The 18,792-nt window shown below is 37.9% G+C and overlaps 1 protein-coding gene across 10 annotated transcripts in view; it reads right to left on the reverse strand.

Annotated features, from left to right (window-relative positions):
- CUNH18orf25 (chromosome unknown C18orf25 homolog) overlaps positions 1 to 18,792 on the reverse strand; it is a 48,291-nt gene that overhangs the window by 7,990 nt on the left and 21,509 nt on the right. For 9 of the 10 annotated variants that reach the window (XM_035903052.1, XM_035903048.1, XM_035903045.1 and 6 more), the window contains 2 exons: positions 4,587 to 4,769; positions 323 to 449 (listed from right to left, as the gene is read on the reverse strand). In XM_035903052.1, the coding sequence (XP_035758945.1) occupies positions 323 to 449; positions 4,587 to 4,769 (310 nt within the window). Of the gene's footprint in view, positions 1 to 322; positions 450 to 4,586; positions 4,770 to 16,100; positions 16,645 to 18,792 lie in introns of those variants that run through there. The other variant, XM_035903046.1, reaches the window with a different exon arrangement.

Genomic DNA, 18,792 nt, shown 5'->3' on the forward strand with positions numbered 1-18,792 from the left:
TGCTGTATATAAATTTGGTATCTCAGTATTTGGTATATTCATACTACATATGTTTAGCCTGTTAATGTTTGATATTGAATCACAAGCTTAATCTGCATACTTATCAAGTTGGTAATGTTCTAAAGAAAAACACATTCTGACATCACTGTGACCAGCAGAATAGAAAAAAACAAGTGCAACATTTTCTGCCTTTTGGGCATCAATCGTGGATGGATAACTACAGAAGCGGAAGTCAGCAGGGTTTTTTTCTTTATTAATTTTGGTAATACAGATATTCTGATAAAATGAAAGAAATATTAGAGCAAGAAAAAGGAATTCATACCTGGCATGTTCCTGAACGCCAACAATCTCTACTTCACTATCAGAAGAGGCGATATTAATTTCTTCATTGACCTGGGCATTACCAGAAGAGGTTTTGTCACTTGCAAGGAAGCCTGGATCCAAATGACCTACAGATGGGGAAAATGCAAATACAGCCAATGTTTAACAGCTTACACAACTCGGCAATCAGCTGGAAAAGGAACTTCCCAAGCTAACAAAAAAACCACCACTGAAACACTGAGATTGGAAAATCTTGTTAGATCAAGTTATCCAGCTTTCAGTTCATCACCTGATACAGGATGACCACTGAATTTATCTGGTCTCAATAGCTCTAGCAATGGTGTTATCACACAAATGCGAACAAAGCCCAACTATTGCATCAAGAACGCTCAATGTAATTAGGTTTTCCAGCTGTTATTTTATGACAATGCTAAGAGCCAGACTGTGCCTAAACCTTCCTGAAATAAAGAAACACAGCAATCTATTGTCAATAAATCAAACTCAGTGATACTGTGGCAAACAAAGCCTATAGGCTGGACAGAAACATCACACACACCAAGGAAAATTAATTTATTTTCTTTAAAAAAAAAACAAATGGGGAAGCCAGTCAATTAAAAAAACCACAACAAACTCATCAGTTTCTGGTGACGCTGCTTCACACATCTGCTCTAACATTATTACAAATACTTGAAAAAAAAAATCTGGTTTTCGTAAGTTCTGTATACAGCAGTGTTGGTTTTTCACTAGTTCCTCAATGCTATGCAGTCCATCAGTCTGTCAAACAACAAGCCCTCTCTAAATACTCACAACAAGTGTGGCAGGTTTTGTCTTTTCTGCCAGGTACTGCTAAGAAGGTTTTTCACCACAATTAGTGAAATTGTGTTTGCGACATATTAAATAATACTTGCACAGAAAACACAAATCAGCCAAAGCTATTATTTGCTTTACAGAAAATTATTAAAAATGCAATTAAAAAATAAGATCTTAATAAAAAGAGAAAAATTCTACCTTTTTTTTCCTACAAAAAAAAAAAGATTACTTCTACTGTCACTCTTTAGCAGTAACCTGGAGGACGCTGGGCAGCACTCAAGCAGATAAGACTACCTACTTCTTGGAAACCATTCACTCAGCTTTATTACACTGGGGAAGAATCATTTATCGAGCAGGAAATTTGAGATTAGATGAATATATTATGTATATCTAGCTTGACTGGACACCTCTTCAAAGATGAGAGGAAGAGGATGCAACAATGATCCACTGAATTTCAAAGGTATGTGAGCACGCAGCACTGATTATATCACCAGGTAGATCAAGAGGACACAGAGAAGAAATTAGACTTAAAAAAGGGCCAGGGAAATCTTCTAAAGACTGCTTAAAGTACGTGGAAAAGATGCAAGCAAATAGAGGGGCAGAGACCATACTGTGTGTTCAGTATTTGGAAAGCAAAGACCCTTGGTGCAGCATCTGGTCAGGGTTAGCAAGGGAAGGAAACCTGTGTGCTGCCATAGCATCATAGAATCATTTAGGTTGGAAAAGACATTTAAGGTCATCAAGTCCAGCCATTACCCTAACCCTGCCATCATGTACCTGAAGGAGGAGCTTCTACCGCACAAGACAAAAAAGATGTCAGCTGAACTTGAAACGAATTAATAATTAATTGTCTAGGCTGTGCTCTTACCTAGAAAGGTTGGACTAGATGATCCTTGAGGTCCCTTCCACCCTAGGATTCTATGATTCTAATAGCCCAGGCAGACTTTTCCTAATATTACAGTTCAACTGAACATTTCTTGGCCAACATCACTGACTGCCAGAAAGTCCCCAAACGGGTCATGGATATTTCTTGAATAGAAGTGGCTGGGCACACTGAGAAACACGGAATGGAAGCGCTCAGAGGCTTTGATTCACGTGCCGGCAATGCAAACCGGGAGCTTTACGTGGTCAGCGCCCGGTGACTCGCATCGTCCCGCGCCTGAACGCCCCTGCTGCTACAGCGCAGGCAGCAGATCAGCAACACGGTCCTTCGTCATTGATTCACACAAACCAGTATGGATATCAACCTGCCTTAATATGTTGCATTAATGCATTCATGATGTACCACCATGCTGCACCCTTTGCCAGACAGGGTGATGCCTGGCAGAGGGGCAAAGCAGACCGCCTCTTAAATAGCCCCGAAATGAATCCCCAGAGGTATAAATGAGAGCCCCAAAAGAGCTTTCATATATTACCATAGCTTTAAGATCAGACAACAAAAAGGTAATTAGCAGTAGAGAAACCATGATTAGCAACAGTAGCTGAGTGTAAATCAGGATTATGGCACACAGATAGATTTACAGCCTCTGGCCAAACAAATCTCATGCCTACACTGTTAACTTCTTTGCACGAGCATTAGGATGACGCCCAAAGGAGATGTTTTGTTTGCCCTACAACATCAGGGCTTGCAAAACAGCCCAAAATATTTGCCCATGCACAAAGATGTGATAGCATGTCCTAGTAAGATTTTTCACCTAGATAATGTTATGTTGTTCTTTTCCCATGGGAACGCCTCATTTAATGTCTGTTAAACTAGACACTGGCTGAAGATTAAATTTGGGGGCAAGATGTAAGATTTGAAAATTCTGCTTTCCAAATACGCAACATGGTAAGAAAAGGCCAGTGCTGACAAATGTGCAGTTGGAGGCGTATGGAGGCTACAGAGCTCCGGGGCAAGGTGTATGCAGGAAGAAAAAGAGATTTATCCTTTCAGACGTTGAAATGGCCACAGCACCAGGAGCAAATTTGTCTGGACACGCTCCTGTAGGGTCAAGGATGAAGAAGTTTCTTGAGGTTTTCTCCTTTTCTTTTACCTGGCAACCTCCTCCTTGCAAGTCCCCTTGGATATAGGTGGAGGAAGGGAGACAGATTTCTACCTGCATCGCAGCATTGTACCCGCAAGCGGAAAGTGGAAAAAAGCTTGGTAAGAAACATAATTTTTTATTGCCTTACACTCCTTTGAAGTACCAATCCATTAGTGCTACATAATAAAGTTAATTTCAGCCGTTCTAATTGTATAACCACTTTATAAAGGAGCGGGCTTGTTAGGGGTCAAATAGCTAACTATCAGTCAGCTGCTACCCTGCAAACAATACCAGTGAGCTTGGAAAACACCGGCTAGCTTCAAAAAGGCTGGAGCCACATCCAGCCACAGATCACAGTGAAAATAATGCAGAGGTTCTCACATTCAGATAATGGACTTGTCCACTATATGATAACGGAACATTGCTTTCAAAATCTGCAACATGCTTGTATTTCCATAAGCCTTACAGACATTGAAAAGTAGCTCAGAGCTACCAGGACACTTCCCATGCAGGTGCCCTTTGGCAGGCCTGCATTTGGAAATCACAGTGTGAAACAAAACCACCACTGCAGGCGAGACTCTGTGTCTTACGCAGCTAAAAATCCTAACATGGGTATTACAGAAAATGAGTGGAAAGGCAGGCAGTATGTTGGCATACAAGGCTGGGGGATGAAGTTGATAGGAAATGTTCCCTGTCGGCTCTCTGCATGCAAAACACAGTAGCATTTCATGTTGTTGTTTTTTATCTCTCTTGTTAGTGAAGAGCTGCAAGCAGTTAGTGAAGCTGAAAAATTTTTATGAGCAGCATGAACCTCTCTGAATTCTTCCACAGTGTTCCTGCTCTTGCTTTCTTGAAGGAAATTTCTTTGCTGTCTCCTGATGTTAAGCCCTTCACCTTTATCTGATGCTGGTCTGCCCAATTTTCTAAGGTATGTTAGAAATGCAGATGGAATATGGGAATAATTAATGCTTGTGTTTTAAAGAAACAAAGAGACAAACAAAAAAGACATACGCAGACAATTACAATATTTAAAATGAGATTATGATTGGTTTACTGCCTGGGGGCATGGGTTGTCATAATCAACCATTCAGTAACAAGCTTAGCTCACTTTAATTTAAAAAAAAAAAACAACACAACACCAAAACCTCAGACCCAAGTTCCAAGAAGTAATTAGAGGGAAAAGAAGGAGAAGAAATAATTAAGAAAATTAGTGTCAAAAATACACGTTGGAGGAATCTTTGTCAATTTTTATCAGTTGTATTTTAGAATAAGTGTCAGACCTTTGTAGTAAGCACCTGTACTGTTTTATTGCAAAATCCACACAGGGAGCTTTTAAAGCTGTATAAGCTACAAAAATACCAAAAGCAAACAAGGGAGAGACACCAACTGAGATGCTGGAACAAATGTCAGAGGAAGAGAACTTAAACAAACCTGTATCAGCACTCAGTTCAGCTAGCAGCCCTCTGGTTCTCCAGGTAGATCCCGAGTCTTGATTTCCTAAAGAATTATTGTGCTCTTGAACTACTGCAGCCGCCAACAGATTGTCCACATTTACCACTTCTGGGTCTGAATTTGTGTCTGATATATCGTAATGAGCTACAACTGGAGGTCCATCTGCAGGAGGAGAGAAAAAGCAACGCATGTTATTAGTCAGCATTCTGTGAAAGACACCTTTAGAAGTACGAACAGTTTGTTTAAGCATTAATGAAACCTCCTACATTAAGCTCCTACAGAACTGTAAATTATATGAATTATTAAACCTGAAGTTAATGAACATAGTCTGGGATTACAGAGACATTTTAACTTTTGCATACACAGAAAACACAAATGTAAGAAAAACACGTTTACCAACGTATCAGTTATTTGTATATTATCTTTTACATTAACACATAAACATCTCCATATCTGACGACGTTACATTTACAATCTTGAAAGGATAAAACTTTTGGTTTAAAATAAAAAATAGCAAGTTACAGGACATTAAATTTGGCAAGACAAGATATTTATCTAGAGAATTTTACAAAACTCAAGTGACAGCTTACATTACTTTAGGGTTGATTGAATAAAACTAACTTTTTGATATAACTGATCCAGTGACAATAAATTTAACTTTAGGCAGCTTTCCTTTCATAACTTTTACCTGTCAAGGACAGGGGAATTTGTCAAAATGGCAATTTTTCGGAGTTGTTTTTCTTTAAGGTCAAGAATAACAAGACACAAAACTATAATGTGCAGTGATAAATACGCTTTTAATTCACTATGATTACCATATGTATTTTTGGCCACCAAAGTGAAGGGGAAAAGAGGGAGAGAAAATTGGTCACGTGAGTCTGAAATCTATTCTTGAGGAATAACAGAAAGCTATTTTTGGTCTATTTTGTTGGGACGGACTGTTTTCATTGTGAGAAATGAATATAATTGGAAAGCATGCTAGAAACAGAAGAGGCTCAGAAAAAAAGTCAAATTCGAGACAAGGATTAATGTGGGAGTGTCGAGAGAACGGATAAATATTGTAATTCTGAAAGGACGCGCATTTTAACTCAAATGCCTCATCTTGGCTATAGCTTGTCAGCTCAGCGTGGATGGAAGTGGTTGGAGTTGTCACTCCCCAAATGGCAGGATCAATACTTTGTTTGGGCCAAGACTTCATCCACAAATCCGAGTATGAAACAGAAAAACAGGCTGGCCCCAAGCTCAGCTGCTTTGCTACTGCCATTCTCTAACTCCAGTGAAGCTCTGGCAGCTGCGCGTCTGCAGGGCTGCTTTGTTGTGGGTATGATACACGGAGGGTGTAATTTCTATGGGCCAATATAAAAGAATCATAAACTAATACTGTGTTTAGGAAGATAGGACCTTCAGAATTACAAAATGTGTAAAGAAGTCTTTAGAAGTCACAAAGAATAAAATGAAAATGCTTTTCAGGAAAGCTCGGTTTCTTTTAGGAGTGTTAAGTGCCTGCTGAAGACAGAAAGAGCGTGATGAACTAAAAGTTTCAAATTTAGTTCTCCGAAAGCTGTTTCTACTGAGGTTTTTAGGGTGGCTTTTCTGTGGTGGTTTTTTTTTTCTTGTAACTTAGTCCCTGAAACATAATTCAACCCACTATTTTAAGAAACACCTATTTTGTGATTAGCAGCACACCTCATTAAAGAGTGATCGTATTACTTAAGTCATACTAAAGGTCAAGTTTGCAACAACGTTATGAAGAAATTCACAAAATATTTCCAATCAGACCTGCCTCCAAAACAACAATTTCATAAAACAATGTTATATTACAAACTAAAACAGACCCAACGAAAATAAATGGGTAGTTAAATGCCAATGTATTAAAGACCAAACTGTTCGCAACATGGAACACTGATGATTATATGACTGGAAAAGAAGTCCTGATAATTAACTGAAAGGCAATCTTTGTCTTTTTTAAAAGGCAATTACAAAATAATGGATACCAAGTTTAAAATGAAGCTGGTTGATGTTCAGTTAATTATTTGTGAAAGCCGATGATTAAATTACATGCAGAAGTTACAACTGGACTGAATCATGAGAGGCATGTTTTCTTTCAGTCTTATCATCAGAGTTCAGCGTGAACATATATAATGTGATCTATAAAAATAAACCGTCAAGTGCAGAAGATACGAGGGTCAAGTACAATATTGACTATTTGACCATTTTTTCAATAGGTTATCTAAAATTTCAGGAGCTAGGTACTGGTCCTTCAGGTCTTTGTTTCTCTCTCTTCTTTCTAAGATCTCCAAAAGCAGAAGCGAAATTTAGACAGATGTGTCTACACAAGTAAAATTATATTTGGACAAAAGGCACCAATAGTCTCAAGTCAAAATTGTACCACTCCTACATGTATAATCATGCAAAAATGTATAATAAATGTATATACATGCAGAGTGATATTCTCATCACCTACCCATAGAAATAACTTGTGTGAAAGTCTTCATCAGTAGGAAATACAAGCATAAACTTGTTATCTGTAGCTCCACTCTTGTATCTTCCACACTTCCAAACAGCACACCTTATAACTTAGCTTAAATTTAGTATACATCAAACAGACAAAAATATTTTCAATATAATTTATATACTGTAATTATATTTGTCAGTGTAATAACCACCAATTTAACAATCTGGATAAAAACCCAAGCTGCCTATTTACAGAGCAATCACAGCAGAGATCTATCTTTGCTTTTCTTGGCCTTGCCTTTCAGGATCAGGTTTGGAAATGAAAGGCCCCTAACACCAGGGTTATCCATACCTATCACCAGTAAATGACCGACGAGGCCAAGATAATGGTGATGATGCTGCAACAAATCCTAGGATTCCCAGCATGTATAAAAGAAGAAATAATCAATAAATGCCTTCGTTTTAAAAAAATAATAATAACCCCAAATATAAGTTGTAGACAACTACAAGTAGATGAAAGTTGCAGCGAAGGCAGATAAAAAAATCCTCAGAAAATCCTTGATTCCCAAGGGTCTGTTGCCTTTTCAGTGCTACAAGGACGGGACAGGAAGGGTTAAATTTGGAAATAAGTAATACCTCCCTAGCCGAGTACGTGATCATCCAATGATGAGACGCAAAGTGTATGTGTCGTACCAAGAAATAAAGACAACAGGCTTCAGCTAGGAAATAAGTGAAAAAAAGCTTTCAGGTTGAAAAGGTAAAAGGATTAACTACAGCCATAGCTGCAAACTGACATCTTTTCCCTACTATAGAGCCACTCCTCGTAATTACTGGCTGTAACAGGATTTCAACAGATAGAAAAACAGACACCACAACAAACCACACCAGAATCAAAATTTAATGTAGCACAATTGGGAGGTTCCCTGGTCAGTAATTTAAGCAATCTGTTGAAGAAAAATCATGGCTTTTGAGAAGCCACGGTAGCTGAAGACTTGCATTTCCCTGGTGATAAGCTTTAATTCATTTCTAAAGCAATAAATGCTTGACAAAGACAAGGCTGGAAGTTAATAAGTACCAGCAGCAAAATACAGCTGTTGACATTTTAATGTTAACAGGAGCAGGGAAAGACTGCTTTTTTTTTTTTTTTTTTAAGAATTCAGAGGAAGAGGTCATCATGGGGACAGCGTTTCCAAGTGTCCAATTCTCCCTTAATTTACACAACTCATCAAAACTGATTTTGCTCAGGACAACTGAATCAGAAGCCACACGCGCAAAAATTCAGGTCTACACATGCTAATTTTTATTTCAAGCTTGCAAAATAGAAAATTCAGTAATTCCTTATCTGCTAGACACTCATGCTTTTCACAGAGCCACATTTCAACATTCAGTGGTCTAAACTGTGCTGTAAGACCCACACTCCTATTATGTCTTAATTCATTATAATGGCAGCAGAAGCAAAAAGGGGGAATCAACCATAAGATTTCAGCTGTAGGCTAAAAGCAGCAATCCTGTAAGAAGCACCATACCTTTGCACTGCAAGAGCTGCGTATCGATGCACAGCAGTGCTTTATCATAAGAAACAAAAGACATTAGCTAGCAGAACCTGAACAGGATATTTAGTCCTTTAAGTCATTATTTCTCTTTAAGCTTTCTTAAATCTAGGCATGTAGTGTCAAGCTCATCACCTAAACTCCCTCCCACTGAAGCCAGAGAGAGGAACTTCAGGGTCAAGTAATCTCAGCCTGGAAATTGTGGCCTCGAGCATCATCATCTCCCCTCCTTCCCCAGCACGCAGAAAGAGCTTAGACAACCACCTCGTCTACCTTTTACACTGCTGAAGTTTAGCAAGATGAACTCCAGCCTTAGGGATGGGATTTAAACTTCGTTGTATTTTCTCTGAGAGTAGCAGAAAAAGACTGAAATCTCCAGAGGACTATCCCGATTGAAATAATTTCAAAATTAAAAGCCACACTTTGGTGGTCTGAATCGCCTTCTGGAGTCATCAGTGTCTTTCCAATGAGGAGCCGTGGAGCCTTATTTAGGTGTGAATATCACCCTAAGCTTTAAAACACAGGGAACAGGTAGAATAATAATAGCAATAATAATTACAGCACTTCATTCTTACAAAAGCTTCCCATTAGTGGATCTCAAAGAGCTCCAAGGTGGTTATTAACCTCCTTTTGCCTATGGGGGAAACTGAGGCAAGCAGAGATTCGCAGCTTGCTCCAGGCTAACAAACAGAAGAGCTCACTTTGCTGAGAAAAACACTCCCCTCAAATTACCAAGCAGTTTTTAACTGCTAAATTATTGAGGAGTTTAAAAATAGTGTTTAGGAACACGTTCATGAAACCTGCAAAAACTAACAGGGCAGCCCACAGAGGCACCCAGGTCATCACAAGACCAAGGAGACACACCTTCTTCCAGCCTCACCTCTCCATCTTCCCTGTGAATGCAGGCACTGCTTTGTCTCCATCTCAATACTCCGCACAAAACTGCATTTATTTTTATATAACAAGAGAGAATACTGAGACATTTTAAAATAACAGAAGATCTAAGAACGCCCTCATTTACACTTGACACTTGAAGTTAAGAGATAACTCCATTCACTTCAGGATTAAGCAAAACACAGGATGGACTTCAATACCCATATAAATTTTAAGATCAGCTGATCATTACAGTAATCAAAATAATCATATTTTGTGTGCCAAAAAAATAGAAGATTCATCTTAAGTGACTTGCCAGAATAGTTTTACAGTAGACAGACACATCAGTAACTTTGATCCAAACAGAAAGGCTTCGTGTACAAGACTACAGGCTGCAGTGACAGTCTTTTTGTTTTAGATAAACAATACAAACTTGGTATGATCTAAAACATGATCCAGAGCTGCAGTTAAATAAAGTGATGTGCAGTTCAAATGGCACAAACTAGCTGAACCCTAAAACAATTCCCAAAGGGGGGGCAAAGTAGGGCAGGAGATCTGTGCTTTTTTATGTTGTTTAGAACATGAAACACTTCATTACTATGTATATTTATTTATTTATTCCAGGTTACAGTAGTTACATTTCAAAATTTACAGGGTTAGGCAAAGAATACATTGTAAATACAATAAAAAACAATAGTAGTGTAACAACACTCTCTCTAAAAATCATGACGTGAACAAAGTTATCGTTAAATCCACTTTCCTCACATTTTCCTTCATTTCACGCAGTAAAGCTTTTGTTTGGTGTTTTTTTACCATAATAATAAAATAATAAAATCAAACCAACATGATCGAATGGGAATCTGTTCTCAGACTGGATCATTTTTAATATAGCGCACCAAAAGAGATCTCAAAAATTCCATAATTCTATGATTCTCAAAAATTCAAGTCTTGCTGATCAACATTCATTCTTTCAGGCTTTTTGATGACTAGATGGAAAATACCTTGGGTTTGTTTTACCAAATTATAAATAAAAACACGATAAAGTCTTTTTCATTGTGCGTTAAGCAAAGGCACATGGAACAGGGCTGTGTATGGAAAACATCAGGAAGCGGCGTGCGCTTCACATCTCGTGATAGGATGTGTTTTCTCTGATGCCACCTAATGATTCATTAATTACAGAAGCAGATGGATTAGCCAGATCTCTTTGCCAGTTTTGCTTGCAGAAGTGTATCAGGAGGGTTTTGGAAACCAACACACCCTACTCTTACATAGCTATGACAGTCAAAAAAAAAAAAAGTCCCTATGCAAATACAACGTACGTTAGGAAAAGGCAGGCAAACACGCACCCCACACGCACCCCTCCAGAAAACATCACATTTTTGCAAGTACAAACTGCATCTTCCCAGGGAAGGACCAGTACAGCCCCGACGCAGAACTTTTGATGGTCCAGCCTAACCCCCTGCTCAATCAGTCTGCGAGATTTAACAGAGCACGTGAAATCGCTTCTAATTTAATAAGCCTATTTTCCATGTGCCTTCATTTTGATGATCTAACACTATGAGACTAATAAAATTTGTGAGATGGACCGGTTTCTAGCTGTGTGTTTTGCAAGGTACTGTCCATCTCTATCAATCAGCCTGAATGCTTTAGCTTCTACAGTACAAATTACACAGCGCATTTGCTTTAATGCTTCCAAATGTAACTGCAGCAGGCACGGTGCAGACCTTCATTATTTTAAAAACATCTACTCAATTGCCCTGATTTATACACACTTATCAGGCAAAGACTCCCCTTAAAGTCAGCTGAAGGATTCTCTGACCAAAAAATGCAGAATAAGTTCAGTTTCTAATGAGGTGAACTGCTAGCCCCATTGAAAGCAGTAGAAATTTTCTACCGGCTTCAATAGGGCTAGGATTTAATTTCTTAATGCCCTTGAAATATTACTTTAAAAAAAAAATATTTACAGTGTGTAGACACAGGAAGAGACAAAATATTTTAACAAGAGAAATCAATGATAATAAATAAGTTTCAATTTGTAAAATTCAATTTGCCAAATACAATCCTGTTTCACTGAAGTTAAGATTGGTCCTCCAGCCTTAAATCTAGCAGCTCAGATACAATAACCTAACGGTCCTGAAGAAACACTAAAAGACACTGTGAACTTAAAAAAAAAAAAGAGATGTGTATTTCTGCCTAAATTATTTTGTCCTAATGCTATTAAAAATAACACCAAAGAGCAGTATATCTGAAAGGTTTAAGAATTTTCTTTTTTTTTCCCCTGCTCAGTAGAAACACTAGAATGAAGCTTCACTGCCTTTACTTGCATGTTTTATGTTGCGTGTTACCTTATTATTTTTTTTCTAAATAAAAACTGAAAATTCAGATGTTTTGTTAGAAGTGTGTGAAGCAAAACCCCAAACCCTCCGATAAAACGATGTGTGAAGGGTGGAGTTTCCTGAGGACCTTCCTTACCAAACCCCACTCAAGGGAGGGAAGACCCTGCAGCCAAGCCTGTATAAACACTGAACGCTGAAGGCCCTGGACTGCCAAGGGCTCCTCCGTAGGGTCCAATTCGAGGGGCAGATCCTTTAATTTTTCATTTACCGAACTGTCAGTTTGACATTTAGCGACATTTAAATTGAGCCTTTACATAAAGACTTGTTTCTTTTGCACTTGCACAAAAAGATGCGCTCGCTACCAAATCCCGACTCTGGAGTCATACGGGTGTTCGATGACTCCCATGCAAACGGCTGCCACGTTGGAAACATATAATTCGATATTAAAAATGGCAATACAGAAACTTGAGTAAGCCAGTTGGGTTTAAACTGGCACCATCTTCCCTGGAGCAACACCAATCTACACCAGCTGACCTGACTTGATGCATTTGCTCTTTCAAACCATAAGTAAAACTCGTTAAAGAAACTAGAATGTTTCTTTACTCCATTCTGAAGCATAAAACCTTGGGCAATTAGAGAAACGAAATTATCAGCTGTGATCCTCCATGTCTGTGCAAAACTGCTACTGATTTCTCCTCTACTTGTTAAATTTGGTGGGTTTGAAGTAATTTGTTGAGATGCGAGCATCAAAATGTAACTCTGGGTTGGAAAGTAGAAGCGTTTCTTTCTGACAATTTTAAGATAGTCTTAAATAAGGCCAGACTGCTTTAATGACATACGGAATGGATGAGATTAAAATTTGTGTTAAAATTTCAGCTGAAGAAATTTTAACTCCCTGAAAGTTTCTAGTCAAAGCCCTTTGCAAGTAAGAGCTTATAATGGAAATCGTGACAAACAACTGCAGTCACATAATATAGCAAAAATATTTCCAGGAAAAAAAAAATATCTGAAATTATGTATTAGGAATCTGTTTTCTCAAAAAGATGCCAAAGGCTGTCGCACACACATTTAAAATACAGACTCATCACTAGCCTTGGTATCTGAAGGTTGGTTTCTTCAGTGCTCTGCATCTTTCAAATTCACAGCGCAAAGCAAGAAGAGAGATGCTCCTGTTTCATTGCACAGCCTGCCAAATCCTTCATCAGGTAGGTTATACTACACCTGAGCAACAGAAAGGTGGGGTTCCCTCTCAGGAACTTCTTCACATGGAAAACAAGCTCACGAACCAGACATTCAACTGTATAAATCAATGCACGTTTTTCATTTCAAGGGAGCTGATTTATGGCAGCTGAAGATCTGGCACCAGGTTTGAGGCAAGTTTTCACTTTCAGAGCGACCAAACAAAATAATATTCACCATTTACAAAACTATTTACAACCACCAGTCTTGTCCAGGTGTTCTTAACACTTGGTGGCTCTTGTGGGGAAATTAAGTTAAAATTGTACCACTATGAACTATTCCCTCAGTCTTCTGGGTTTGTCTTGGAACAATTTTACCCTAGAAAGAGTACAGTCTGTATGCTCAACTGCTATAATCCCCTGCTTGTTCTTTCATATTCATAGCTACTTGATTTGAAAAAAACCCAAACCAACTAACTAAAATGGATAAAGATGTTTGACGGTTTTTAATTTTTGCCTACAGTAACCAAATCCAATTTTTTACCTATTAATACACTCGATGTTTTCAATATTTTTTATTGTTTTTAAGAGATCACCTAACCAAGACATTGAAAGTTGGCAGAAATTCCACTGGCTACATCCCTAACAAAGCTACCATCCATTTGTGAGATCAGTACGTAAAAGTCTGTTTCAGTCTGAGAGATAAGTTCAGCAGATCTCGTTACACAATTTGTTTTGAAGTACCTAATTGCTCCATATATCCTATTTTATAAAAAAGGGTAAGGGCATGCTTACAGGCATACTGAGTTAAGTGACTCTTAGGCATTAAAAGAAACCAGTCACTGCAAGAAGCTGCTTCTGCATGCATGGGAAGACTTATAAAGTTGTCATGCTTTAAAATATGCTGCTCTTATCATCGTCATAAAGGTGTATATATGTATATATATAAAATCTATGAACACCAGAAGGATCAGATTTTTTTTTATATGTATCAGCAAATAATCTTCCCTGAAGGATCTTAAATTTTAAACAGACAAGGACAAGTTTATTAAATTGCAATCAAACATAAAATAACTCATTTAACTTTTACCTATAGTTAAGTTAAAAATGCACGCGATTTCAGATGTGGGAGTTTTCTTACAAGTTCATATCAAAATCTTTGTATCAAAATTATGCATGAAGGTGATCTGTAAAGAATTTATTCCAGTACTTAAAAATTATCTCCTGCATAGTCTCTCAAACAGTTACTCTGAAAATAACACAGCTCTCTAACCTCATTTTTTTTTAATGAAGGCATCACATACTTTAAAAGAAAAAAATAACTCTGGGCCAAGAACAATGTTAAAACACCAGTGTTAGTATTATACTGATAACAAACGGCATTTCTTGAGTTCCTGTTACAGGTTTGATCCAAACACTCACATAAATGGATAGAAAAACTCCCACTGACTTCAGGGAGGGAAAAAAGTCAGACCTACAGAAGATACAGTGGTTATTTCCAATAGGAAGAAAAGGAATTACACTAACATAATTAGGAAAAAAAATAAGTGACTGTGGCTTAAAAGGCAAAATAGCAGGGCTAAAGGAGACCTATAGTGTTGTCTTTACTTAAACTATGTCTATGCAAAGACTTTCATATTTCCATTCTTAGAATTTTAATTTGAATTAGAAACTTTTAGCAAGTTCTAACTGATGATAAATACACATTTTTGGTAGCTATGGAAAAGTTACTTCACATGAAGAAAGGCCTTAATGGAGAGGTGACCAAAAAAATCCCTGTGTGTAGTGATAATAATAAGAATTAAATAGAGATTTCTAATATACAGTTTAAATTAATCCTACTTTAAACATCACAGTTTCAAGCCTGCCTATTGAGGATAACTATCAGTATAAAAAAATCCACACAATAGCAAGTTACTGCATTATTTAACTGAAATTAATGTTCTGCCATTCCCCATCACAAGTGAATAATGATTTCAGTGGCATTCAGACATGGTTCAGAAGAAGCTCTTGCTGTCTCACCCATACCTTCAGACCACCACAGTGTTTACTAACCTGCCTGTCAAGCCTTCCTTTAAATTCCTGTGCCAAGACTCAATCCATCCACCGAAGGCTGCTTATCTTAGGGCTGACACGACTATTTTTATTCTAGCATGAAGGATGCAGTTGGATCGTATATACAGAAGGAAGCAGCAGCGCTTTGTGTGCACGGGTCATGCATGCACACGCAGTTGGGTGTGATTCATCTCACCTAATTTTAGCCAAAAGTTACCTATTCTAAACTGTTTATAAGGGAGGTTTGGACAACTAATGGAAGAGAAAGACACTGCCAGGAGGTATCCTCTGTAGGTGCTTCTCTCTTCCCCATTGACTCCGAAGGAGATCCACAGAACAGCAAACTAGACACCTAAAATTAGAGGAGATGACTTCCACCCAATCCAAACACAAAAATGTATGTATACATGTGTGTCTTTCTGCACACAATATAAGACAGCTGCTTCCATAAATATGCCATGTGCAACACAGCAGTGACATTAATAAAAACTCTGGACAGAAAATGAACTACTAAATGGGAGACAAAAAAAAAAAATCAGTTGTGCACACTTGTTATATATAGCTAAATCTTTAGGGTAAACTTATTTATTACTTCTGCCTAAAAAGGAAGAAGAAACAACTAATGTGCGACGTTCAAGCTGCAAAACTTGAGAGTAAACAGATACTTAAGGAAACGTTAAGGGTCTTTATCTAGCCCAGTTCTCTAGGGTACTTTACATCTTTAAATATAAAAACTTATTTCCTTATATAAATGTTTTAACATGCAAAAAGAGCATTTGGAAGAATACTCTGAATGCTCCCATTGTAACAAACATAGCTCTACTGGTTTGGGGGTTGCTAAACAAGAATTCTAAGTTATATTTTCCCAAGTTTGGTGATGAAAGCTTGGGGTGGTTCCCCCCCCACACTTTTAAAGGTATTTGTATGTGTGTGCTGGCACATGCACATGAGTGTACTGTGGGGTTTTTTTAAGCTACATATATATTCTCTATAAATTAAAAAAAAAAAAAAACAACATGGTAATAAAACCCAAAAGAGAAAACAAAACAAACATATAGGAAGAGAAAAGCAAACCTTGTTTTTAGCATAATCCAAAGTAACATCAAGATTGTAAAGACTGGATTTTTTTTTAAAGTTTATGATTGATTGAGATCAGGCTCTGCAATATTGCCATTCTCTGGAAAGATAGGTGGAAAATTGTTATTAAAAGTCGCTGGAAACTCTAGCGCAGCATCGACATTTTGATAGCCCACGTACGAATTAAACGACGGCTGTGGAAGTACTTGGCTATCAGGCATCTGTATGAAAGCCCCTGACTGTGTGGTAGGGGGGATTCTTTGGCCAACTAGTTGAATTTTAGGTTCCCTGGGCTCCAGTTGTTGCTTGCTTTCTTCATCTGTGTCAAGACGGGTTAGCTTTTCTATCCACATGCGAAATTTCTCCTCTGTCTGCCTCTGCATCTCGGCAAAGCAGTTCATGGCCTCTTCCAGGACATTGCCTATGCAGTTCCTATCCCACACGGTGCCCCTGTCAAGCAATCCTGGAATTTCCCTGGTCGCTCCTCCAGATCCCCCAGCACGACTGAAGCCAGCTTTAAAGACATTGAGGCCATTTGATAAGACATCATTAAGTAAGAACATAATATTGTTTATTAAGGCATGTTAACTCAGGAAAACAAATTTTTCTAATTGTGTCCTTTGGATATGACAATGGGGGAGGAATTAGCAAATATTAACCAACAAAAAACCCCAAATCATTTTACACTCACAGTCACTGAGGTTTTAATAGAAATTTTGCCTTCAAAATAATTTTTATTCTAGAATTCTCAGACAATTCTGTCACAAAGGTCTTTTTTTTTAAATAAACCGAATTAATCCAATTCCTTTGCAATTTCTGTTCTGAATTAAACTGAAGGTGTCAAAACCATTGTACAATAACATATTTAGTTCTGTTAAGCTGCGATGCAAAATACTAGTTTGACTGATAAACCTGAACAATTAAGCATCGTTTACTTACATACTTGAACCCTTTTATAATGGACCGTTAAACGCACACAAACTTGTACACAAGATAACAGAGATAAAGGCTGATAACAATGATTGCAGCCTCTAAAGTGGCCAAGCCCAAAGCTCTTGGTCTAAGTTTTTGGAAAACACACTAAAGGCCAATGAAGAGAATACACAACACAAACACATACACACAAACATAAAGAGATAAGCGAATGCTATGCTCATACTTGAGCTGAAAGCACCCTCTGTTAGGTCTGACGGACACAGCTACATCACAGGGTAACCCACATGACACAACACGTTGGAGTGGTCAACCTCACACGGACTAGAAGCATGCCCTTCATCGCACGAGCCGCCGGCATTTCTGGTGTTACTTCTAAGCCAAGGCAGAACACAGACAGGGCATAGTTGGAAGCAAATTGTTCTCCTTCCTTCTACCCATCAAAAAGATGGTTAAAATGACTGGCTTTGGGATTGTCGGAGAGAACTTTAGCAGCAAGAAGAGAAGGCCATCCTCATTACCTTATTCTACATATCAGTAAAAATACAGATACTGCTGCCTTTTCTTAAGTTTAGAGTTCACTAAGGCATCCTCTAGGAAGCAATAAAACACCAAGAAAATGAAGCTCTGTACCTGCTTGAGGCATAACAAATACGTGCGTGCTGTCTGAACACACCCGTTAACCTAAGGTAGTTCCAAAACAAGACAAGCATCACATTAAACTACACAAAGCAGCTACAGAACCCGACAATTCAATATGTAAACGTGCAACTTGTGGAATCCTCTAGCTTAAGAATAATAGAAAATATCCTAAGAATGAAAGAAAGCATTGCACAAACTAAGCAAATATATTCTAATAAAAACATAAGGCACTAGGTCTTTATTGGGATTTCTCTGTGTACATGAAGTTACAGTATTACTTAAACAATACATTCTTTTTAGGAGCTACTTAAATGAGGTATACGTTAAGTCCTTCAGTAACAGCTAAACAAAGCCCAGGATTATTCTCCTCTTTCTGAGCAATAGCAATGCTACCTGTCGGGGGCCAAAAACATTCAATTAAAAGCCCTACTTTTTAGGTCTTCTCTCCCATCTGTTCACCTATCAGACAGGCTGGAAATTCAGCATTCGGGTCCTCTGCTCAAAAATAAATTACTTTATAGCAACTAATTGACATCCCCCTGATCGCATTTTAACTAAAAGTAAGTAAAATGGTACTTCTCCTAAAACGTGGTTCCTTTTGTGTATTCAAGGTCTTTCTCCTCCCTGAAAAAAAGTATTTCTTCTGTTCATATACTCCTAGTGTTGAACATCCAATATGATTCTGTTTGTTTGTCTTTAGTCAGGGATCTAATTGCAGGATCGAGAAACTAAATGGCAGACTTTCTGACTTCCACAGGCTTACAGTCAGACACTTCTAAGTAATGCTGAGTAAGTTTTAATTGCAATTTAAATAAAAACTACTGATGGCAATATGTGAGACTTAATCTAGCTAGGCTTTTAAAGTAAAGAATTAACTAGCATTGTCAAATATGACAAAACGGTTTTGTAAACTGAAGAGATGATGTATCGAAATATGTATTACCCTGCAACACTATTTTTAAAAGGCATCATTCGTAGTATATCCACAACTTACAGTAGCAGCGAATCAATGTTTCAAATGCTTCCCTTGCAGTTCTTAAAACAAGCCTTTTTCAATCTAATCTTTACTGGTGGCCTGCAGGGTTAA

Source organism: Egretta garzetta, unplaced genomic scaffold (assembly GCF_000687185.1).
Source record: "Egretta garzetta isolate BGI_Z169 unplaced genomic scaffold, ASM68718v1 scaffold179, whole genome shotgun sequence".
Classification (NCBI taxonomy): Eukaryota; Metazoa; Chordata; class Aves; order Pelecaniformes; family Ardeidae; genus Egretta; species Egretta garzetta.